Source organism: Saprolegnia parasitica (assembly GCF_000151545.1).
Source record: "Saprolegnia parasitica CBS 223.65 unplaced genomic scaffold supercont2.14, whole genome shotgun sequence".
NCBI classification, from domain to species: Eukaryota; Oomycota; class Saprolegniomycetes; order Saprolegniales; family Saprolegniaceae; genus Saprolegnia; species Saprolegnia parasitica.
This window is the reverse complement of record NW_012156408.1, coordinates 343298-366706: the sequence shown is the minus strand read 5'-3', so window position 1 is coordinate 366706 and position 23409 is coordinate 343298. Positions and strand designations below refer to the sequence as shown.

The following is a 23409-nucleotide window of genomic DNA, read 5'->3' as shown; positions in this document are numbered from 1 at the left end:
ATCATTTCACGATTTCCGTCCCGCACCAACACGTGCCAACACGTGGCACGACGAGCAGTGAGATCCAGGATCGCAGTGTACGTTAGCACCAGGGATGGCGAGTGGGGCCCATTTCCGTTGTGAGTGAGTACTCACTCACTCACAACTCGCAAACGACAATAGTGAGTGCACTCAGCTACTTAAAGTTAACTCATGCCTATTCAGCGGTACAAATCTTGCGCTTCTTCGGTTGCGTGTTCTCGGCGGGGGCCAACGCCGCCGAACGAAGCGTATCAGCAATGTCGATAGCCGACTCAGCCTGCTGGCGTCGAGGTCGAAGAAGTTGATGAGCGTTGCAGTGGCTTGCGACGTGTACGTTGTCGACCCGAGGGTTTCGGCGAGGGAGCTGTCATCTGAGCACATGCGGATGAACTTCTTGTTGAATGCCAGCACAAGAAGCATCTCGAACTTGGCGTTGCCGAGTTTTTGTCGCAACGGCGAGTTGATCAGCTTGCAGAGCGAGAAGACGCGCTCCTGGAGGGCGTTCGAGTCCGGACACGCGAGCTCACGAGCTGCAAGGCGCTCGACGAAACGATGGTGGCAGCCGTTTTTGCGCCACCAGAGGTGGACGTCAAAAATCTTCGAGAGATGCACCCAGTTTCTGTGAGCAGCCTTCTCCTTCGAGTTGTCGGGAAGATCACAGCATTGAACGCGCTCGAGAAAGTCGAGAAAGCTTCATGTCGGATCGCATTCTATGAGTTCGACGCATGAAGTGCGACGCGACAATCGCGGAGTGGTAGCTTCGACTTGAGGAACACGCGGCACACGACGATCGACTAAGCGACTTCCTCGAGCTTACCAAAATGCTTCCAAACCCACGACGACTTGCCGGTAATTGCAATAAGCGTCGGGGCGGTCGTAGCGGTGCTGGTGTTGGACGACAGGGTGTCGATTCGAGGCATGAAACGGTGATGGTTCCTCCGCTGCATTGGTATTTCCTTCCTCTCCCCCAGCCATGCGTTGCCACGACAATTGGAAGCCAGGACGTTCCGTGGAGTATGTGCGAAAAAAGATCTTCTGCGGGGAATCGAAGTGGGGCCAAGACACACTAACTCAACCCACTCACACACACTCACTCAGGCACCCCGCTGAGTGAATCGGCACTCACTCAGAGTGAGTGTACTCTATTCACGGCCCACTCACTCGCCATCCCTGGTTAGCACACCAACGCAATTGGGATGCACACGCTTATTTTATCGGCGCGTGCACGGCGATGAAATGAACACCGTACATGTGTTGAAGAATGTACTGGAGGTGTGCGTTGGAATTTTGGAGCGTTGTCGGATCTCTTTTTTGGCTGGATTTGGGTGCCTCCATTCCAAGGGCACCTGGCGCCCGCAGGGCCATGGCGCGCTCCGGCGTGCTGTGTGCTCTGTGTCTTACGTCCATTGCTGTGTAAGTGCTGGTCGCTGGCAGCGGTCGGTGGCCGCGCCGATGGCGCCGCTCTTCGCGCGCTCAGCACCCAATGCCCTTCGACGATTCAAGGCCCGTCGAGTCCCTGGCGGCCGTCAAGGAGATGAGACGTCGCCGGCCCTCCCGTGCTTTCGCCCCGCGGGCGCGGTCGCCCTGCCTTCACGAAGTCCCGTCGCCTCCCGGCCCTCCGCCGCCGCCACCAGTCGTCCGGCCTCGCCGCGTGCGGCGTTTTCTCTAAAAACACGCCCCGGTTTGCACTCCTCTGTCGGGTGGTCCGAGTACAGGAGCCTGCGTAAGACCTCGATCGAGCTATCCCTCGGCGAGTGGGGTCAACCACGGGATGGATCTCTCCGTGCGCAGCTCACTCCCAACGACCAAGTGCTGGTGCTGACTCCCCACGCATTCAGGCGTAGCACTACGTATGCGAACTCTTTGTAAGGAAGATAACGCGGAACACGTTGATATATTCACGAGCAGTCATACATTTACCTATCTCTTTTGGGAGTTGGTGTAGTGCAGCGAAAGGAGAGCGAGGACGCGACACAACAAGATAAAGCTAATGACCGCACAAAAGATCGCCCACCGGTCATCACTTTATCTTGTACACCTGCTCGACACACTGGTGGACGTGTTTTTCGTGGTGCCGAACTCGACTAAAGAGGCTCGGCGAAACGCCTTCTTCCAGCATGATCTGGCACTCGAGCCAGTTGTCGTTCGTGTACTTTGTGAACGTCTCCCGAATACATGGCTGGCGTGATGTAGTGAAGCCATTTTGTTGTCGGTCGGGATTTGCGATGACGGCGGGTTGTACCAGTAGCCCATGAAGACGACACAGATCGAGGTGAGGAGGGCACCCATGAGTGCGGCGATTTCAACGCTCGGCGTGGCATATGACATGAGCTGGACTAAGTAGACGTTCATCGGCACCAAGAGCGAGAGGTTGAGACCGTAAAAATGCACGCACCGACGAATTCGTTCAAACCGACAATCGGGTAGTGGCTTCATTTGCTTGTGGCGCCTCCTCGCGCTCCTCTCGCTTCGCCATATCGAAAAAAGTTAAATGATCGAGAATGAACATACGGCTGCATAGTACCGCCTCAGAAATGCAATTGCACTGCCTCTGAAAGTGTAGAAGCACAAGCGACCTCGTTGGCTCGATCACCTTGCATGTCGTGTGGTCGTATATTGTGACGTACTAGTGCCATGCTAATGACCGGGCACCTCGGCGAACCTATCGACACGACCGCTGCATATTAGTATCGATCCTGACGTCCCCACGACCACAAATTACGACGCACGGGTTCAACGTGTACCACTCATTGCTGGTCGTGCTGATACAGCAGATCAGCCATCGGAACTGATGATGATGACTGTAGTCATCGGCGAGTGAAATTTCACATATCGTCTTATCCGCTGATCCGTACATTGGAAAGCGTAGTAAACAAAAGACAAAATGGGCCGGCCACACGCCTCGCTGCTCGTTAGCAAAGCGGTCGTCGCATTGCGCTTGGAATGCGACCGGCTCGGTGGGAATTAGCAGCATTAGCTGTGGGAATTACATTGTATCCTGTCAAAATCGGCGCCCTTCAACAATAACCCAACGATTACTAAAGAGTAGCTATTGTAGCAGTGGCTACTAATTACGCTATCAGAACTGCAGATCGTTCTCCTCGGTACTCGTGCGAGCACCATCGATGCAGCACGCGAAGCTAGCACGATACGTCCTCGTGCTAGGATGCACCGCCGGCCATGTGAAGGTTTGTAAATCCAGCGATCAACGGGGGTGGGGGCAACTGACGGAGGCCTACAGGAGAAACCTCGCATTGCTCGTCTGTGGACTGACGCACATGGAAGCCTGTCAACGCCCGAGACAGTACAGTATGATTATCATAATATCTGGGTCACACTCGGCTTCCAGCCTGCAAGAACAAGAAGAGAAACGACGCGTGCAAAACGGCGAGGGTAAATTGGCGAGGATGTGGGCAAACGACGAGTGTGGTACTGACTACGTAGTCCAAAATGCGTACTAGTATGCTATCACCCACATCTTTGTCGTCCTAAGGCAAGGGGTAATGCAGCCTGGGCTCCAGTATATTTCTAACTCGATCAATATTGGCTTGGGCACACGAGCTCGCCCTTGTTATGGTATCCGTCGAACGTGATCAAGAGTGGTCACGTCATGTTGTTCTTTTCGGATCTGCGTTGCCAAACCTGCGACACTCAATATGGTCGTAACAAACCCGCGCAATTGATCTTGCGCACAGTACCGGTATACCTACAATGCTCTCTACAAAGTGATATTGCCGATTGTAAAGGTGGTGCCTCCGAAGCAATGTGGCATCGCACCTATAGTCAATACAAGTGAAGGTTTGAATATGTGCTGCAGGAGCACCCCCTTAAATGCAAATCAAACAACGAGTAGCAATCGATTACCTGTTGATGAAAACCATTGATTTCATCAACATATACGGGATCAAAGCCGATGCCACAAAGATCACAGCGGATGCGACCTCAAGCAGTTTTGAATTTACCGGGTCGCGAGCATGCCACCATCGCCTCAGTCGGCCGACGCCTTTCTCCAGGACGGCTCGGACGCCTTCCATGCGTCACTGGCCGCGCAGCTCGAGACGTCAATGGGCAAGGCCATGCCGCAGATGGAAATCCGCTTCCAGGACCTCTCCATTTCGGCCGATGTCTCCGTCGCCACCAAGGACGGCCATGAGCTCCCGACGTTACTCAACCACGTCAAGAAGATTGCGCGCGGCCTCGCTCGCAAGAAGCGTTCGATCCGAAAAGATGTGCTGCACCCGATGTCCGGTGTTTTCAAGCCCAGCACGACGACGCTCCTCCTCGGCCAACCCGGCTCGGGCAAATCGTCGCTCATGAAGATCCTCTCGGGCCGCTTTCCCATGCACAAGAACATCACGGTGGGCGGCCAGATTACGTTCAACGGCGCCAAGTCCGAGGACGTCAAAGCGCAGCTGCCGCAGTTCACGGCCTACATGAACCAGCGTGACTTCCACTACCCGACCTTGACCGTCAAGGAGACGCTCGAGTTTGCCCACGCATGCAGTGGCGGCGGCGCCGTGCCTCAGCGCGTCCTCGACTCGCTCCAGTACGGTTCGCCCGAAGAGAACGCACAAGCCAAGGCTGTGATTCAGTCGCTCTACAACGTCTACCCGGACATTATCACGCGCCAGATGGGTCTCAAGATCTGCGAAGACACGATCGTCGGCAACGCGATGCTCCGCGGTGTCTCGGGCGGCGAGCGCAAGCGTGTGACCGTCGGCGAGATGGAGTTTGGCATGAAGCAGGTCTCGTTCATGGACGAGATCAGCACGGGCCTCGACTCGGCGGCTGCGTTCGATATTGTCAAGTCGCAGAAGAGTATGGCTGCGTCGCTCAAGAAGACGATTGTGATTGCGCTGCTGCAACCTTCACCCGAGCTGTACAACCTCTTTGACGAAGTGGTTCTCATGAACGAAGGCCACGTCATGTACCACGGTCCGCGGTCGCTGGCTCTCGAGTATTTCGAGTCGCTCGGCTTCAAGTGCCCGCCCAAGCGCGACGTGGCCGACTTTCTGCTCGACCTCGGCACGCCGCAGCAGGCGCAGTACATCGTCGACGGGACGACGTCGGTGCCGCGCACGCCCAGCGATTACGCCGATGTGTTTCGTCGGTCGGCGATCTTTGCCGAGATGATGAGCCACCTGGAAGGCCCGCACCACCCGCTGCTGCTCGCGGACGCGGCCAAGCACATGGCCGAGATGCCGGCGTTTCAAGTGCCGTACATGGAGAGCACCAAGATGCTCATTGCGCGTCAGCTCAAGGTCTTCCTCCGCAACACGGCGTTCGTCAAGAGCCGCTTCATCATGGTGCTGGTCATGGGTCTCCTCTACGCGTCGACGTTCTACCAAGTGGACTCGTCCAACCCGTTTGTAGTGCTTGGTGTCATCTTTACGGCGGTGCTCTTCCTCGCACTCGGCCAAGTGCCACTCATGCCGGCGGCGCTGGACGCACGCAACATTTACTACAAGCAGCGCGGCGCCAATTTTTTCCGGACCTCGTCGTTCATTCTGGCCCAGTCGTTCACCCAAGTGCCGTTCGCCTTGGGGGAGACCTTGGTGTTTGGCGCCATCATGTACTGGATGACGGGCTTTGTGTCGGAAGTCGGCGCGTTCTTCGTCTACTTGCTGCTGCTCTTTCTGACCAACTTGTCGTTCGCGTCGTGGTTCTTCTTCATTGCCATGATTGCGCCGGACTTGCACGTCGCCAAGCCCGTGGCGATGCTGTCGATCTTGTTCTACATCTTGTTTGCGGGCTTTGTCATCTCGCCGTCCATCATGCCCGACTACTTTATCTGGATCTACTGGATCAATCCGCTCAGCTGGTGCTTGCGCGCGCTCTCGATCAACCAGTACTCGTCGTCCGAGTTCCAAGTCCCGGTCTACAAGGGCGTCGACTACATGAAGCTCAAGAACGACACCATGGGCAACGTCATGCTCGAGACGTTTGGCCTCCAGACGGACACTGCTTGGATCTGGTACGGCGCCATTTACCTCGCAGCCATCTATGTCCTCTTCCTCGGCCTCTCGTACCTCGCCCTCGAGTACAAGCGCTACGACGCGCCGGAGAATGTCTCGGTGGTGACGGTCGAAGCAGAGGATGACGATGTCGGTGACGGGTATGTCAAGGCGCCCAAGACGCCGACAGATATCGGCAATGCGGTGGATGACGTTGCCGTACATGTCGCCGGCTCAAGCTCGTTGTCACCCTCCGTTGTTATGGCCTTTAAGGACCTCTGGTACTCGGTGCCCAACCCGACCAAGGGCGAGCCCGACTTGCAGCTACTCAAGGGCATCAGTGGCTACGCTCTTCCCGGCACGATCACGGCGCTCATGGGCTCGTCCGGCGCCGGCAAGACCACCTTGATGGACGTCATTGCCGGTCGCAAAACAGGCGGCAAGATCGAAGGTCAGATCCTCCTCAACGGCTACGCAGCCACGGACCTCGCGATCCGTCGTGCGACGGGCTACTGCGAGCAGATGGACATCCACAGCGAGAGCGCGACGTTCCGCGAGGCGTTCCAGTTCAGCGCGATGCTCCGCCAGTCGGACGAGATCCCAACGGAAGAGAAGATGGCGTTTGCGGAAGAGTGCCTTGAGCTCCTCGACATGAAGAACCTCGGCGACAAGATCATTCGTGGCGCGTCGGTCGAGCAGATGAAGCGTCTGACGATCGGTGTCGAGCTTGCGGCGGCGCCGAGCATCCTCTTCTTGGACGAGCCGACGTCCGGTCTCGACGCTCGGTCGGCCAAGATCATCATGACGGGCATCCGCAAGATCGCCTCGACAGGTCGCACCGTCGTCTGCACGATCCACCAGCCGTCGACCGAGGTGTTTGAGATGTTTGACTCGCTCCTCCTTCTCAAGCGCGGTGGCGAGACCGTCTTCTTTGGCGACCTCGGCGCGAACGCGATCAACATGATCAGCTACTTCAAGTCGATTCCCAACACGCCGCCGCTTGTCGAGGGTGCGAACCCGGCGACGTGGATGCTCGAAGTCATTGGTGCCGGTGTCGAGGCCAAGCATACCAACTTGCCGCCCAACGACTACGTCCGCATCTTCAACGACTCGTCCGAGCGCTCGATCATGGACAAGGAGCTCGTCCACCATACGCAGCCACACTCGACGTTGCCCGAGCTGACGTTTGGCAAGAAGCGTGCGGCGTCGTCGTCGACGCAGTTCAAGATGGTCACGCAGCGCTTCTTCCGCATGTACTGGCGCACGCCCACCTACAATTTTACGCGTGCCATGATGTCGCTCGTGCTCGCAATCCTCTTTGGTCTTGTGTACCGTGGTGTCGACTACGCGACGTACATTGGCGCCACCGGTGGCGTCGGCATGGTCTTCATGACGTCGCTCTTCGTTGGTTTGATCTCGTTCAACAGTGTGCTGCCGCTCGCCTCGGAGGAACGCGCGTCGTTCTACCGCGAACGCGCCTCGCAGACGTACAACGCGCTCTGGTACTTTATTGGCTCGACGCTCGTGGAGATCCCGTACTGCGTGGTCTCGACCTTTGTCTTTACGATCATCTACTACCCGTTCGTGGGCCTCAACGAATCGGTCGGCGCGTGCCTCTTTTACGGCCTCAACCTCTCGCTCCTCGTCTTGATGAACGTCTACTTTGGTCAGCTCATGTCGTACTGCATGCCCCGCGTCGACGTTGCTGCGCTCATGGGTGTCCTCCTCAACTCGATCTTCTTCCTCTTCATGGGCTACAACCCGCCCGCGTCGCAGATCCCGAACGGCTACCGCTGGCTCTACCACATCACGCCGCCCAAGTACTCGGTCGCGCTCCTCGTCGCCGAGACGTTTACCAAGTGCACGGACGACACCCAGATCGGCTGCAAGTTCATGCCGGAGGACGGCATTCCGCCGAGCCTCTTTGCCGAGTTTGGCACCAAGAAGATTCGCGTCAAGGACTATGTCGAGAAGGTCTACGAGATGAACTACGACGACCGGTGGGCCAACTTTTTCGCGGTCATTGGCTTCATCCTGCTCTGGCGCATCCTCGCGCTGCTTGCGCTGCGCTACGTCAACCACCAAAAGAGATAGGCCGTGACCGCTCATGAATACATATCCTGTACGTGTTTCCAACAGTGTGTGTGCTGGCATCACCACGCCAATGAGGCGCTACGAGCAAGTGCGTTAGATGATATTGGAAGGTTGGACTTCTATAGCTCCGTTTACAGTGCCGCGTCCTCAAACGCGACTTTGAACACATCGTCATAGACCTTGGCAAAGTGCACGTCGAGACCTTCCTTGAGGTAGTCGGGCAGCTCATCGTAGTCCTTACGGTTGCCCGCTGGAAGGACGATCGTCGTCACATCGGCACGCCGAGCCGCGATCACCTTCTCCTTGATACCGCCCACCGGCAACACCTTGCCCGTCAACGAGAGCTCGCCCGTCATGGCGAGATTGGATTTCACAGGCCTACGAGCATCATATTAGGGCTCTTGTAGCATGGTCCCGGCCTGGTACGACTTACTTGTTCATCGCAAGCGAGAGCAGGGCCGTCACCATGGTGCAGCCTGCCGACGGACCGTCCTTGGGCGTTGCCCCTTCTGGCACGTGCAAGTGCAGATCGGCTTCAAAAAAGGTGTTCTCGGACTCCACCTAAAACACAACCAATAATGGTGAGGATGTGGTGACACATGTGGGTAGTCGCGCACCTGCTCGAGCTTGTGGCGCGCATACGTGTGCGCAATTCGCGTGCTCTCTTCCATAACGCTGCCCATTTGACCCGTCGTGACAAGCGAACCCTTGCCGCCTAAAGAACTCATGTGTGGACAAGCGTGCGGCCAAGTCGACAACGCACCCTTGGTTTGCACCGTAGTGGTTTCGATGTACAACGATGAGCCACCCATGGCCGTCCACGCCAGACCCATGACAACACCAGGCTGCAACGCTTCATACATGCGCTCCCTAGAAGAGACATGATTGGTAAGACCTTGTGTTTGAAGCGAAACTGTGGGTTGTACGAGGTAAATCGGGGCTGGCCCACATATTTCTGGAGGCCATCAGGCGTGATGCAATAGTCCTTCACGTCCTTCTCGTCCTTGGCCATGTTTTCGACGACTTCGAGCGCGACCTTGCGGAAAATCTTTTCAATGTGCTGCTCTAGGTTGCGCACGCCGGCTTCCCGGCAGTACCTACAGATAGCACATGAGTCACGAGCCACCTGGTAACATTGTGTTTCCCACCGCTTGACGAGATCCATAATGGTGTCGTCCGTGAGCGACAACGACGCCGGGGCATGCTCGCTCTTCAAGCCACTCTTTTCGAGCGTCTTGGGCACCAAATACTGCTTGGCAATCGCAACCTTCTCTGGGGCGTCGTAACCCGAAAGTCGAATGACCTCCATACGATCGAGGAGCGGCCCCGGGATCGTGTCGGTGACGTTGGCCGTGCACACAAAGAGGACCCGGGACAAATCCACGGGTACGTCCAAGTAGTGGTCGACAAACGACGTGTTTTGCGACGGGTCAAGAAGCTCGAGGAGTGCCGAGGCCGGGTCACCCGTGTGACCGCGACCGAGCTTGTCGATTTCATCAATGAGGATGAGCGGGTTGGAGCTCTGTGTCGTCTTCAGGCACTGGATAACCTTACCCGGCATCGCGCCGACGTACGTCCGGCGATGACCCTTAATTTCGGCCACGTCGCTAAGACCGCCGACCGAGAAACGGTAAATTCACGGTTCAACGACGAAGCAATCGACTTGCCGATGCTGGTCTTGCCGACACCCGGCGGGCCCACAAGGCAAATAATGCGCCCTTGGACTTGGCCTACATATGCATATTGGTTTACACTAGAATTGAGGTAAAAATAAATGGTACCGAGCAGCTTGGAGACAGCGATGAACTCTAGGATGCGCTGCTTGACGTCGCCGAGACCGTAGTGGTCCGCGTCCAAGATTGCCTTGGCCGCCACAATGTCAAAGTTCTCGGTCGTCGACTTGCCCCACGGCAGAAGCGTGAGCCAGTCCAGGTAGTTGCGCGTGACGTTGAACTCGGACGAGTTTTTCTCCAGCATTGAGAGCTTGTTCATTTCGTCTTCGATGACTTCGAGGACACCGTCGGGAATGTGACTCTGACGCTTCGAGTTGCTATCGGTCTCGGTTGTCCCTTCGCCGGCTTCCGGAAGCGGCACCAAGAACGCGTCGAGACGCTGGCGGAACTTGGAGAGCATCGCATCCTTATCGTCCTTCTCCATGCCGAGTTCCTTCTTGATGGTCTTGAGTTGTTCCATGAGGAGGTACTGGCGCTGGTTCTTGGACACCTTCTCTTCCACTTGTTCCTTGATCGACTGCTGGACGCGCGAGAGCTCAGTTTCCTTGGTCACGAGCTCGAGCGCCTTCTGCAGACGACGCTCGCAGTCCATCTCTTCCAAGACGCTCTGGAGCTCTTCCGCATCGGCCGTCGTGATCTACGCGCCATGAGCATCCGCATGGAACGAGGAAAATCGACATACCGACGCCGCAAAATCCGCCAACAAGAATGGGTTGTTGATATCGATGCGCTGGCTAAAGTACTGGATGTGCTCCTTGAAGAGCGGGTTGAGCTTCACGATCTCGCGGAGCGTCGCCACAATTTCATTCGAGTAGGCCTTGATCATCTTGTTCTTCTTGTCGTACGACGGGTTCGTCAGCGGCGAGATGCCCACGCGGAGCGGGTTGACACCGCTACCATTTCCATGAGATGACATGCATCTCGGCGCTATGGCGTCTACCTGTCGTGGATCCCGTCGATCGTGATCCGGCGCTGCCCCGTCAGCAGAATTTGCATCGCATGGTTGTTCTCAAAGCCAATCATGTTGTCGATGCGCGCATAATTGCCAACATGATGGATGTCATCGAGGGTCGTGACCAAGTCCTCGCCTTGCTGGTTTGCAAGGCCCGTGTACCCCATTTCTTCCTACGCACAGACAGAGATCCAATCCATGCCATGCATGTAGTATCGCCATCCTACCTTGGAGGCGGCCTTGGCCGCGTCCTTCTTGAGGAAGACACCGACGTACTTTTGGCCGCTGTCCCGCAGCGCTTGGAGCGCCTTGGACACCTCGGGGTTCGTGATCGTCATGGGCAAGATCACGCCGGGAAAGAGCGGGCGCTTGTGCGTTGGGAGCACGAGCACGTGGGGTACCAAGGGCGCGTTCTCGCCCTCTCCCACAGGCGCAATCGTCGACGACTTGGTCGTCCCATCGACCACTTCGTCGTCGTCCTCATCGTCGTCGTCGTCCCCTACGCGTTGCATGTCGTTGGAACGCCCATCGTCGTAAGGGCGCGTACCTCGGCGATCGCAGAACCCACGCATCCACAGGGCTGACGTCGATGGAGCGAATGGACGTCGGTAGGCCGTCGTCAAGCGCGGCCCAAGCATCGCTTCATTCCCGCGGCCAGCATGCTATCGGGATTGTTCTCGAAGTTGATGAATTCGAGTGAAACCAGAATAACTGTGGTGGAGCATCGTTGCAATCAGATGGCATTTTAATCCAAGATCACGCAATCGTCTTGCTATTTGTATGTGCAATTTGTTGCGTTGTATTTAAATACGCTGCCAACGCAGGCAAAGAGGCTTTGCGATACACGATTGGCTCCTTTTTAGCCAATCGCATGCCGTATAAACGCAGTGCGGCAAAATTGGCGCGGGATCCAGCGATCGTCGAGCAAAGTCCTTGATGCAAGGCGATGGCACGAACGACGACGAAGTCCACAGAGCATGGGCGCAGCATTCTCGTGCCGAGAGATGACTGACTGCATTCGGAGAGCGCTGTAGCGACGCCACATCACAGTAGGACTAGGAGATACTTGGGATCTTGATGTGCGGTGCAGATCCCTTGGTGATGGGTGATGGCAGCCCAGCCTCTCGCGGCGACGCGCCTCCAGCCTGCCATCATGCTGGCCGTAGCTGCTGGCCATTACCTGCTTTGTAGACCAACAACGATATATGCAGAAAGCGCCATGGATGGGCCATATATAATTAAAAACCTACTACTAACGCGACCGTGGACGGGACTATACACATCGATCTACTCCATGTCGAGGTTGAAACGAATCGGCTCGACGTCGGCGACCGACGCAAGACGCTCCTTGATGGGCGTGTCGTCGTAGCACGAGACGGTCATCTCGCTTTCGCAGTCGCTGTCGGTTTGGTCGAATTCGACACCCATCGAGCAATCCTTTTCCGCCGCCATCGCCTACGCGCACGCATGAGTCATGATGTCGATGTTCGTGGTCAAGGTACCTGGACAGCGAGTTGCATGGTCGGCAACTTTTGGAGCAGCATCGTGATGACGTTCTGCGCAAAATGCTGGAGCGACGTCGCATCGTTGTGCACTTGCATGTCCCACGGGAACGAGTTGTAGAAAGCAAGGCAGTCTTCCATCTTGGAGCGCTTGTGCTCGGCGTAGCGCACGCGCTCGGGCTCGAGCTGGAGGCGGTGCTGGATGCGGCTCCAGAGAAGCTCCTTCTCGACATTCACATGCACGGTAAGGAACTGGACGTTGGCAAAGTCGGCGACCTCCTTCATTTGCGCGCGGATGACTTGGTCGAGAAGGTGGCCATGCGTCGCGTAAAAGACAGCGCTAAACGGCGAACGGTCCGCGAAGAAGACCTGGTTCTTGTTGCGGTCGTGGCGCGCCAGCGTCAAGACGCGGTCAAACCTATCGGCGCCGCAGATGAGCCATTAGAGTCATGGCGCGGCGGACTCGCATACCAGGCGCAGACCCACTTGGTCTCCATGAAGAGCGACTGCGGGTGCAGCGAGTGCGACGGCATGTCGAGGAAGTTCTCGTCGAGGACGCGGAAGCCCATGTTGTTCACTTCCTTGCAGAGCGACGTCTTGCCGCTGCCTATGGGCCATCGGACATGTCATGAGCCATTGGTTCGTCGGCCATGACGCGGGCGCACCGTGGCAGCCTTCGAAGCAGATGACGAGCATGGTCGGTGGTGGGCCAATCGGGAAATGACCGACTTCGCCACCTCGCCGGTCGATTCGAATTTCAAGCGTTCAAACGGCCCGCGCCGCGGCGATGGCAATCCAAGCCGGCGCGTCAATGTACCTCGCTCTTTGTATGCAATAAAATAAATCCAACGGCTACCAAACCGGGCTTCGTAACCGTTCGGTTCAAATGGGCCAGTTCTGAAACCGCGGCACAAAGCGCGCGGGCATCGGGCATCGGTGCCTTGCGCGGGCTTTCTTTTGCGCCAATCGGCGACGCTTCCTCGCCAATACAACCCTTGGATTGGTTCAAATTACCACCAGTCAGCGGCCAGGAGGCCTCGGATTGGCTGCGGTCCCGCGAGTGGACACCACACTGTGCGGGAGAGTGTTTAAATTTCCCGCGCGAAGCATAGCAAGGCAGCATGTGCAACAGCCAAAGTCAACAAAACGGCGCGCCAACCCGGCATTCAAAGCCCCGCCTATGCGATGGAGATTCGTCCAGCGAAATTCTACATGCCCACACATAGAATGATTCATTGAATTGAGGACGGGCAGAGAGAGGGCGTCGTTGTCTTGGATTTGAAGGCGATGTTGTCCCTGTCGGATGAGAAATGAACGGCGCACAGGGTCAAGCAACTCGGTCATGGCTGCGTCCAAGAGACCATCCTATCGACGTTAGAGCTCAATTCCTTCGAGACGATGGTAGCCTCGATGGGAGTCCGATGGCAAAGCCAGCAGCCGTGCACGATCGTGCGGCACATGGTGCAGTATCTACCATGAACTGTTCGGGCGGTTGACATCCAGATCCATGCACCGAGACTGGCAAGCGAAAGGGTCAAAGCAATTCACTAAAAGCTATTACAGTACCTCATGGTAGTTTTCCATCAACGGACATGCTGCCACGTCATTCCAATGCAAGGCACTTGTACAGTGTACTAGTACGCAATACTAGCGCTTAGAGCTTCTCCACCCGTCCGCGCTATCTCTATCTGGCTCTTCTCTTAGTCCATGAATTTCCAACTGCGAAGCTGCACTTTTCTTGGCCACGCCATCAAAGCCGTATTCCATGGAAATTGTGGTGCATTCATCCCTCCGACCGGCACTCATGGAATTGTGTGGCGTAGTGGCTGCAATATGCTCATCTTTGTCGTCACGATCTTGTGCGCTTACTGTGGTGCGCTACAAGTCTTTGCATTCTCAGAAACCTGCGCAAGTTTCTTGTTTGGGTGCTCGACCTCTTCACTGGCACGTGCCTCGCTTTGTACCAATGGCGCCTACTATGCGCGGATCAGTGTTCCGTGCGCATATTGACGCTAGTTTCCAGCGACGATGAATACATAAACATCGGGGTCGTTGCAATGAAAAGCTGAGGTGGCTTTGACACGAAGCCGCCTCTCGGTTTGGGGACCACGAAGCGTTGGCAGTCGAGCCCAAGGTGAGTACAATATCTCCATACTTTCGACGCAGCGTAGAAATTATTCATTGCTTTACCGTAGAATGCAACGTTGGCGCGAAAGAAATCATCAGGAAGGCGGACCTTCTTGCTCAAAACTGTACTAATAGTAGTGGTTTCGGGCTGCTTGACAATCTCGCGACACATTCGATTGGCCGCTCTGGAATGTACACATTGTAGCTGAGGAATGCATTTCGGTTTCACAACAGGCTACTACAACCGTCACTTAAAAAAAACGAGCCATGACCAAGGAACCAACGCCCCTGACAGCGGCGCTTCTTAATCCTGACGTGAACATGGGCACGAAGCGCCCGCAGCTCACGTGGGATCTCGTGTGGGAGGCAAGTGACGTGAGCGCGCACGTGCGTCGCCACTTGCTTCGCGTCTACACGACGCTTGGACTCATGGTGCTCTTTGCTGCTATCGGCGTTCTCCTCGACTTGCGCTGGCCCGTCGATCCCGCGATCACGGGACTCGCCATCACGTTGCCGCTTTTGTTTGCCATCATGTTCTCGCCGCCCGCGTGGCTCGCCTTTCGCTTGACAAGTGCGATGCTTCTCGCCACGTCCATGGGCGCCAGCATCGGCAGCCTGGTGCAGCGTGTCCTCGCCCTCGACCCGGCTCTCGTCGGTCTCGCCTTGTACACTCGCCTACCGTGGTGGCCAGTGTACTCACTCTTCTTTAGTGGCTGCACGACGTTGATCTTTGTCACCATGAGTCTCTGCGCGTATTTTGGTACGTGGTGCAAGGTCTTGGTGGTTCTATCGCATCGTTGCTGAATTAGCCACGCGCCGAGCTTCGTTCTTTCTCTACGGGCTTCTCGTGTCGGCGTTGCTTGTGCTGCTTGTCCTCGGTGTCGCCACCCTCTTTCTTCACGAGTCCTTTCTAGTCTACCTTAGCCTCGTACGTCGTCGTCCTCCATGTAGTATGCTCGCAACAAGGCATTCATGCTTGATGCGAATAGTATGGCGGCCTCGTGCTCTTCTCGCTCTTCGTCATCCTCGACACGCAGCTCATGATTGAGCGCGCCATCTGCGGCGAAGACGACTTTGTATGGCACGCGCTCGACCTCTTCCTCGGTACGGTCGCATCGCGTCGTCGTCGTCGGAACAGCTCATGAACACGTGTAGATATCATCAATATTTTCGTGCGCATGTTGACCGTCTTGGGCCTCGGGAACGACGACTAGATCGGCAAAACACAGACCATAAGACTTGCTCGACGACATTGACGACGACGGACAAGGAGCGTGGATGCATCATATTTTCACAATTCATGGCAAGGTGTCCTGTTGTGTGGTTGACTTATGGCACGGTGGCAAACCGAGCACGCAGTGCCCGCGAGTAGTTGAGCCCGCCGGGGTTCGTCGCGGCCATCAAGCGCGCGTACTCGTGGCTCACGCGCAGTGCATATTGCTCGGGGGACTCGCCTTTGTCTTGGCGCAGCGGCTTGCCAAAGATCACGGACGCCTTGACTGGCATCGGAAGCACGGGCAGCATCGCCGTCCACATCCATGTCCACATTTTGAGTTGAAGAAAGAGCCACCCAATGTAGCCTGGGAGCGCGATCAAGTAGTCGTATACCTTGGAGAGGTACGTGATGTTGAGGAGGAAGAAGAGCGGGTTGAACACCATCTCTTGCATGTTTTCAACCACGACGGGGATGATGACGGCGTTGGCGTCGATTGCGAGCTCGGCAAACCCTTTGCGCAAGTGGCCCTTGGACGACTGCCTGCAACAAACTCCATCAGAGATGCCACACCAAACAAAAGAAGTAGTACCAATTGACCGTGTACGCATTCTCGTGGCCCATGAGAGCCTCCTCGGCACCACCTGGAATGACCATGCACGCGCGGTGGCCGCGTTCGTATGCCGCGAGCGCGTTGGCGCGCGTCCCCTGGATACAGCCAAAGGCCTTGAGCCAAGGGCAGCACGTCACCAGCGTGCGGTGCATGAGGCCGACGGGCACTTCGTCCATGATCTGACGCACCGAGATGCCAGTGAGCGTGATGTCCCAGTTGTGGTTCGAGTGGTAGCCGACAAAGAGAATGCGTGCGTCCTTTTTGTCGGGACGTTCTCGGCCCCTAGTACAGCGTCGACGGTAACGTTGTCTCGAGATAAGGAGCGTGCGCGAACCGATGATGGTCCAGGCGTAAAACGAGACGAAGAGCGGGTAAATGTGGCGGTACACAAAGGCGTACACGGGGTTCTTGGTCACGTCGTGGTAGAGCGGGCGGTCCGTGGCGTCGACCATCGCGATGTCCTCGGAAGCGGCGAAATTGCACTTTGACGCCCTTTCGCCCTAATAGTACAAACTTCAAGTGTGACCTGCGACATGACGGGTTATAAAGCAGCGATCTTTTAATACGGACACGTTAATCGGGCTCCTTGAGCAATCAGCGGACAGACACGCGTCGTCGATCGCAGAGGCCAGGTCCCCGACAACAAGCGCTGCGACTTGTGCACTCCATCCATGTTTTTCTCAGCAGCGACGCAGGCTTCAGTGTACACTCTGTGCTACAAGACGATACAACGGGATGCTGTCCGTGGCATGCAGCAGTCTATTCATGCAGCGCTGAGCGACGCTCCTACTAGTACGTCAAGAAAGGCCATTTCGGTAGTAGCCTGTCTACAGCGCAATGGCGGCGTAAGGATGCGGTGGTCGTGTACTCTTGACGTCCCTCGAGCGCGCGCGGCTTCCGCCAGCTGAGGGCGCCGCGTCGCTGTGGCTACTCGTTGCTGTCAACGCCAGCCAGATCGCTCTGTCGTGTCGACAGTGCGTATCTTTTCACACGATTTCATTGCATACTTTAAATAGTGTCGTATAAAAGTCTTGAATACTGTTAGCAAAATATACTGTTCTGGGTGGCAGTCGACCATGCTGCCAAGCTTCGTTCGAACCTTCTCGGTAGGAAGGACGATGGCGATGGTGTCTTATGTGCGTGGCCTAGAGAGCGAGCACGATGTCGACGACCGAGGGCCCGATCTTTAGCGCGATCCAGACCAAGCTGGCTGCGGCCTTTGCGCCGACGCACCTCCAAGTGCTCAACGAGAGCTACATGCACAACGTGCCCAAGGGCTCCGAGACGCACTTCAAGGTCCGCGCTCCGTCCAACCATGGGCGCGCTCACCGCATGCGATTCTAGGTGATTGTGGTCTCGGACCACTTTGAGGGCAAGCCGCTTCTCCAGCGCCATCGCATGGTCAACGCGGTCTTGGACGACGAGCTCACGAAAGGCGGCGTCCACGCGCTCTCGATCCAGAGCAAGACACCGTCGCAGTGGGAGGCCAACAACACTGTACGCCCGTCGCCGACGTGCCAGGGCGGCATGAAGCACGAGAAGAAGACTCCTTAGGACAACACGGCGTGCTTTCAAACTCGCATCTATCTGGACTTTTTCGATGCGCCGCGACGCCGATGGAAGCGATCGCCGAGTGCACGCGCATAGTTGAGGCCGCCCGGGTTGGCGCGTGTGAGGAGCTGGGCGTATTTGCGCTCGACGCGCTTGGCAAAGACAGCGGTCGACTCATGCTTCCGCGGCTTGAGTGCTGGCCCGAAGCGCAGCGTTGTTCGCACTGGTAGTGGAATGCTTGTGCCGCAGTTGAGCGTCAGCCAGAGCACGCCCTTGAGCTGCCAGAAGGTCCAGCCAATGCCGTACGGCAGGCGCATGAGCGAATCGTACGCACGCGAGAGGCGCGTGACGTTGCAGAGGAAGAAGATCGGGTTGAAGCACATTTCTTGTTGGTTCTGGATGACGACGGGCACGACCACCGCGTTGGCTGCGATTGCGAGCTTGGCAAACCCGGTGCGCGCGCGCCCCGACGTCGACTTCCTACAAGCAGACGACGTTGCAGCCCACTTTCTTGCGCGGGATGAAGGGGTCATACCAGTCAACCTTGTACGCATTCTCAAAGCCAGCGACGGCCTCTTCGGCGCCGCCCGGAAGCACAATGCACGCGCGGTGACCACGCTCGTACGCGGCGAGAGCGTTGGCCTTGGTCCCAGGAATGCAGCCCATGCGGCGCAGCCACGGGTGGAAGAGCATGATTGTTCGGTGCAAGAGCCCAATTGGCGCTTCGCCAATGGCATCTTTGATCGCCATGCTCATCATCATGATGTCCCAGTTGTGGTCCGAGTGGTAGCCCACAAAGAGAATGCGGCGCGTGGGGTCCGCAGGCAGATGCTCGTCGCCTGCATAGTATGTATACGTGATCGGCATCGTTGTCAAGCAGAGCTATAGCTACCTTGGACGGACCACGCAAAGAACCACACGAGCAGCGGGTACACGTACGCATAGAGCAGCGCATACGGCCACGAGGCAGCGTGGTCGACACGCATGGTCCCTTTCTGCGTTGGCTTTTCTACGTGTGCAATTCTTTTTTAGTATTTTAATCGTGTACATTTTATTAATTTGCATAGGGCATACAAAAGAGAGGTATAGTCGAACGGCAGGTGCAGATTGATTTTATTGTTTTGCAGCATGGGACTCTGAAAAAGGGCAATCTGGTCGTCAATCTTGACAATCGCGTCAAGAATGTCAAGTACAATGGTTTGTACACATTGTAAAGATCCTTGAGCAAAAATGACATACGGTAATGTATCCGGATAGGAATCGGGAAGAGTTCTGGGGGAGTGTTTATACAGGGCATACCGTACTAGCGACAACAACGCGCGTTCCGGAAGCGTTCGTGGAGCGCGCGGGTGTAGTTGAGACCATCGGGCTGCTCGGTGGCAAGCAGCGCGGCGTAGCTCGACGCGACGCGGTGGGCAAAGGCGGCCGCCGACTCGTGCCGACGCGGTTGCAGCGGTGGGCCAAACTTGAGCGTGGCTTGCACGGGCAGAGGAATGCTCGATCCAAAAGAAAGGAGCAGCCACAGCACTTGCTTGAGCTGCCAAAGGAGCCAGCCAATGCCAAGCGGTAGCGTCAATAGCGTATCGTAGAAGCGCGAGAGACCCGAAATGTTGCAGAGGAAAAAGATGGGGCTGAAGCACATTTCTTGAGCGTTCCGCACGACAACGGGCACAATGATACCGCCGGCTTGCTGGACAACTTCGGCAAACCCTGTCCGGGCGCGCCCCGACGCCGACTTCCTACAGTAGCGCGCGTGAATGTGCTGCGTCGCCATGGTAGCAATGAAACCAGTTGACGGTGTACGCATTTTCAAATCCCGCGACTGCTTCTTCCACACCACCGGGCAGGACAAGACAGGCGCGGTGGCCACGTTGATAGGCGTTGGCGGCATTAGCACGCGTGCCCTCGACGCCGCCAAGGTACGAGACCCACGGGCTGAGCGCCACGTAGGCCGAGTGCATGAGCCCCACTGGCGGCTCGCCCAAAGCATCCTTGATCGCCATCGCCATCATGAGGATATCCCAGTTGTGCGTCGTGTGGTAGCCCACGAAGAGGATCTTCGTTGACGGGTCTTTCGGTAAATGCTCGTGGCCTAGAACGGTGACAGGGCGACAAGGCGTCTCCGCTGCGTACCTTTGACTGTCCAGCCAAACCAGGTTACGAGGAGCGGGTAGAGGTAGGTATACAGCACGCGGTAGAGCCACGTCGACGTATAGTCCACGGGCTTGACCATGTCGGCTTCGAGCCACTTCTGATATAGCGATTGCATGGGATCGTAAAGTCTTGCCACCTACCGTACTCATAAATTTGCGCCAGCCAATATGTCTGCGTCAGGGACGTGCCACGTCATGTGTTTTCTTTTTGTGGTCGGACGATTCAAAAATCGACTTGCATATTTTCGTGAAGCGACTCGTACGTCATCTCTCGCATTAGGTTATCTTGCGCGTGTGGGATGTGGCAAACCGGGCTTGCGTCGCCCGCGTGTAGTTGAGCCCACCAGGGTTCTCACGGTGCAGAAATTTTCGGTACGTGGTTTCGACGCGCCGCGCAAAGGCTGCTGGCGACTCGGCCTTTCGAGGTCGCAGCGCTTTGCCAAACTTGAGCGTTGCTTTCACCGGCATCGGGATACTTGTCGGGAACGTGAGCGTGATCCACAGAGCCAATTTGAGCTGGAGAAAGACCCACCCGACGCCGTAGGGCAGCGTGAGCAAATGGTTGTACGCGCGCGAGAGTCTCGTGACGTTCACAAGGTAAAACAGTGGGTTGAAGCACATTTCCTGGGCATTCTGGACGACGACCGGGACGATGACGCACTTGGCGTCCATTGCTAGCTCGGCAAACCCCGTGCGCACGCGGCCCGAAGACGATTTCCTAGTTGCATCCAAACGAGCTGCTTTCGGTCACGTCCCATCACATTCAACGCAGTAGTACCAGTCGACCGTGTAGGCGTGTTCAAAGCCCGCAACAGCTTCTTCGGCGCCGCCCGGGATCACCATGCACGCGCGGTGACCGCGGTTGTACATCTCGAGCACATTTTGTCGCGTGCCCTGGATCGCCCCAAGGAGGCGCAGCCATGGGTTGAGGGCCACGAGAGTCCGGTGCATGATCCCGACGGGGGCTTCGTCGAGGACATCGCGGAGCGACATGCCCGTGAGGAGGAGGTCCCAGTTGTGCGTCGTGTGGTACCCCACAAAGAGGATCCGCGTCGACGGGTCTTTCGGAATGTGCTCGTCGCCTAGAGGAATCAACTTCAATTTGGCGCCCTCATACAATCATTTGTGAAAGAACCTTCAATGGACCACTGGAAGAGCACCGAGAGGAAGGCATAGAGGGTTGTGTACACAAATATGTAGAACGCGTTGGCCGAAAAGTCGACAAAGGCGGCCGTGCGCGCCATGCTATGCTGTCGACGTCGCCACTTGCACACTGCGTGCCGCCTTGTCGTCGAAACATTTCGGTGGGTGACACACCATACTGAAATCCAGTCGCACAACCCACGAGACCTGGGACAAGCGCGGCTCGTGCGCGATCTTCGAGCAGTGGGCCTCGTGCAGCAGAACCCGGTACAAGTGGACGGCGAGGAGCAACGCAGAGGCCGACATCTCTCACAAGTCACACGCGCCTTGTACACACGGATAGAGGGCATGCACGCCCGTGCTGATGGTACGTACGTCGTCAGCCAGCACGACCGGTTTACAGGAGGGATGTTGCTTGTCAATACTTCGCACCATCATGGCGTGCGCGCGCACAACCCAATGCACGGGAAAATAGAGTTGTCGACCTCATCGCTGTCAACATCGTCCTTGGTCGTTGGATCGATCCTTCATGCCAAGCGACCAAGATCCTCGATGGCAAGGAGCAGGCGGTGATAACGTAGTAGCGTCACGTCACTCTGAAGACCGTGCCTAGGACGTATGGACGAGTGCCAATCTCGTCGATGACGAAATGACCAGGTTTAACAGCCATCAGCGGTTCAAGACACGGCAACTCGAATAAGGGCAGACGCTAGTAGCATAGGATACTGTAGCACCATGGGATAGTACTGGCCATCAAATGAATGTGTCAAATCGTCTAAAAGATATCATCCGCGACGTCCGTACTGTTGCCACGTGCGTTCGCATCGCCGCTTGGTGTTGACCATCCGCTGGATGATTGTCCAAGGAGAGGTATTTTTACCAAGGTTCTTGACATGTCAAGAATGTTTATGACCAAAAGTTCGTGTACGTTGAATCGACCAATCCGCGCGTGCTCGAAGTTCGAAGCGGAGACGACGACGTGGCACGCAGATTTATTTCTACCGCCGACGATGGCCGACCGCTGGACATGGGCCGCGCTGCTCATCGCGATCGTCTTGCGAACGCTATGGAAGTCACGCTTTGAGGGCGTGATGGACTCGCCGTACTTGACGTACTTTGCCGACGACTACATGGAGGCGAGAATGCGCTTCCGCTACGCGGCGACCCACGCCGGCGCCGAGTTGCACGCGATACCGTACCCGGTCGACGACGCGGCGTACGCCGACCTCTCGATTGACGTGGCAATCCTCCGCGGCAGCAGCTCGCACCTCGTGCTGCATCTCTCAGGCACGCACGGCGTCGAGGGCTTTGCAGGCAGCGCGATCCAGTCGGCCTTTCTCGCCAACCTCACGGCGCTGTCCGACGATGAGAACAATCGCCCGACGATCTTGCTCGTGCATGGCGTCAATCCATATGGCTTTGCGGCCTTGCGGCGCGTGAACGAGCACAACGTCGACTTGAACCGCAACTACTTGAGCGCGACGGCGTTCGCCGCCAAGCGGGCGGCCGACCCGAACGCCCATGGGTACGCGGACCTCGAGCCCGCGCTCAACCCGCGCGAGCCCGTGCTCTTCCCGTTCCTCTTTTACCCGCGCATGCTCCAAATCATCGCCACGATGGGCTACACGGCCGCGAAGCGCGCGGTCGTCTCGGGCAACTACCATTTCCCACACGGCTTGAGCTACGGCGGCCAGCACATTGAACCCAGCCACACGCTCTTGCGGACCTTTGTCGCCGCCCACATTGACTTGGAGGCCATCACGCATGCCGTGCTGCTCGACGTGCACACGGGTCTCGGACCGTGCGGCGCCGACACCCTCGCGGTCGGGTCGCGCGTGCTCAAGGATGTGCCAAGCGTGACCACGACCCTCTTTCCCGACTATGTAGCGCCCGACGGCAACGCAGCGTTCTCTGGCTACGACGCCATGAGTGGCACCGCCGTCGCGGGCTACGAGACGTGGTTTCCGCCAACCGCTCGCACGGTCACCGTCATGCAAGAGATGGGCACCGTCCAGTCGCTCGCGGTGCTGGCCGCCCTCCGCGCCGAGAACGCAGCCACGCAGCACGACGCCGCGAATCGAAAGGTCGCCGCTGAGGCACTCCGTGACGTCTTTTACCTCCGCGACGACCCGCAGTGGAAGCACGACGTGGCCCACCGCGGCCTCACGGTGCTGCACCAGGCCATCGCGCACGTCGGTCGCCTCGATGTCTAGCGTGCCAAGATACACGACACCGTAGCTGTACGTCAGTCTCTTGTGCAATAGCAAGTTCTACATGTCACCACCACCTCTTGTGCATGCACTGCGATCACGATGCGCAAGGACAGACTGTCGGTAGTCGGCAATGCGCAAGG

General features: G+C 57.0%; 8 protein-coding genes across 8 annotated transcripts; 4 read left to right on the top strand and 4 right to left on the bottom strand.

Moving 5' to 3' along the window:
- Positions 1 to 3995: 3995 nt before the first annotated feature.
- Positions 3996 to 8112, top strand: SPRG_05016 (hypothetical protein; the record flags this gene model as incomplete). Its single annotated transcript, XM_012343527.1, has 1 exon — positions 3996 to 8112. The coding sequence occupies one exon, from the start codon at positions 3996 to 3998 to the stop codon at positions 8067 to 8069; it is 4074 nt and encodes a 1357-aa protein (XP_012198917.1). The 3' UTR covers positions 8070 to 8112.
- Positions 8113 to 8200: 88 nt separating this feature from the next.
- On the bottom strand, positions 8201 to 11266 carry SPRG_05015 (ATP-dependent protease La; the record flags this gene model as incomplete). Its single annotated transcript, XM_012343526.1, has 12 exons — positions 8201 to 8447; positions 8503 to 8630; positions 8687 to 8784; positions 8833 to 8939; positions 8996 to 9166; positions 9218 to 9676; positions 9733 to 9799; positions 9851 to 10119; positions 10171 to 10439; positions 10485 to 10695; positions 10743 to 10927; positions 10982 to 11266. 12 exons carry the CDS (start codon positions 11264 to 11266, stop codon positions 8201 to 8203), a joined length of 2496 nt encoding a protein of 831 aa, XP_012198916.1.
- Positions 11267 to 12041: 775 nt separating this feature from the next.
- Positions 12042 to 12952, bottom strand: SPRG_19843 (hypothetical protein; the record flags this gene model as incomplete). The annotated part of the gene is made up of 4 exons (XM_012343699.1): positions 12042 to 12209; positions 12257 to 12674; positions 12728 to 12863; positions 12922 to 12952. 4 exons carry the CDS (start codon positions 12950 to 12952, stop codon positions 12042 to 12044), a joined length of 753 nt encoding a protein of 250 aa, XP_012199089.1.
- Positions 12953 to 14650: 1698 nt separating this feature from the next.
- SPRG_19842 (hypothetical protein) lies at positions 14651 to 15597 on the top strand (the record flags this gene model as incomplete). The annotated part of the gene is made up of 5 exons (XM_012343698.1): positions 14651 to 15048; positions 15094 to 15143; positions 15193 to 15311; positions 15373 to 15487; positions 15539 to 15597. 5 exons carry the CDS (start codon positions 14651 to 14653, stop codon positions 15595 to 15597), a joined length of 741 nt encoding a protein of 246 aa, XP_012199088.1.
- A 115-nt stretch (positions 15598 to 15712) lies between these two features.
- On the bottom strand, positions 15713 to 16661 carry SPRG_19841 (hypothetical protein; the record flags this gene model as incomplete). Its single annotated transcript, XM_012343697.1, has 2 exons — positions 15713 to 16139; positions 16189 to 16661. The coding sequence occupies 2 exons, from the start codon at positions 16659 to 16661 to the stop codon at positions 15713 to 15715; spliced, it is 900 nt and encodes a 299-aa protein (XP_012199087.1).
- A 559-nt stretch (positions 16662 to 17220) lies between these two features.
- Positions 17221 to 17793, top strand: SPRG_05014 (hypothetical protein). Its single transcript, XM_012343525.1, has 3 exons — positions 17221 to 17315; positions 17359 to 17505; positions 17554 to 17793. Exons 1-3 carry the CDS (start codon positions 17286 to 17288, stop codon positions 17761 to 17763), a joined length of 387 nt encoding a protein of 128 aa, XP_012198915.1. The 5' UTR covers positions 17221 to 17285; the 3' UTR covers positions 17764 to 17793.
- SPRG_19840 (hypothetical protein) lies at positions 17793 to 18746 on the bottom strand (the record flags this gene model as incomplete). The annotated part of the gene is made up of 3 exons (XM_012343696.1): positions 17793 to 18240; positions 18296 to 18599; positions 18653 to 18746. The coding sequence occupies 3 exons, from the start codon at positions 18744 to 18746 to the stop codon at positions 17793 to 17795; spliced, it is 846 nt and encodes a 281-aa protein (XP_012199086.1).
- Positions 18747 to 22066: 3320 nt separating this feature from the next.
- SPRG_22156 (hypothetical protein) lies at positions 22067 to 23269 on the top strand (the record flags this gene model as incomplete). Its single annotated transcript, XM_012343717.1, has 1 exon — positions 22067 to 23269. The coding sequence occupies one exon, from the start codon at positions 22067 to 22069 to the stop codon at positions 23267 to 23269; it is 1203 nt and encodes a 400-aa protein (XP_012199107.1).
- Between the last annotated feature and the right edge of the window lie 140 nt (positions 23270 to 23409).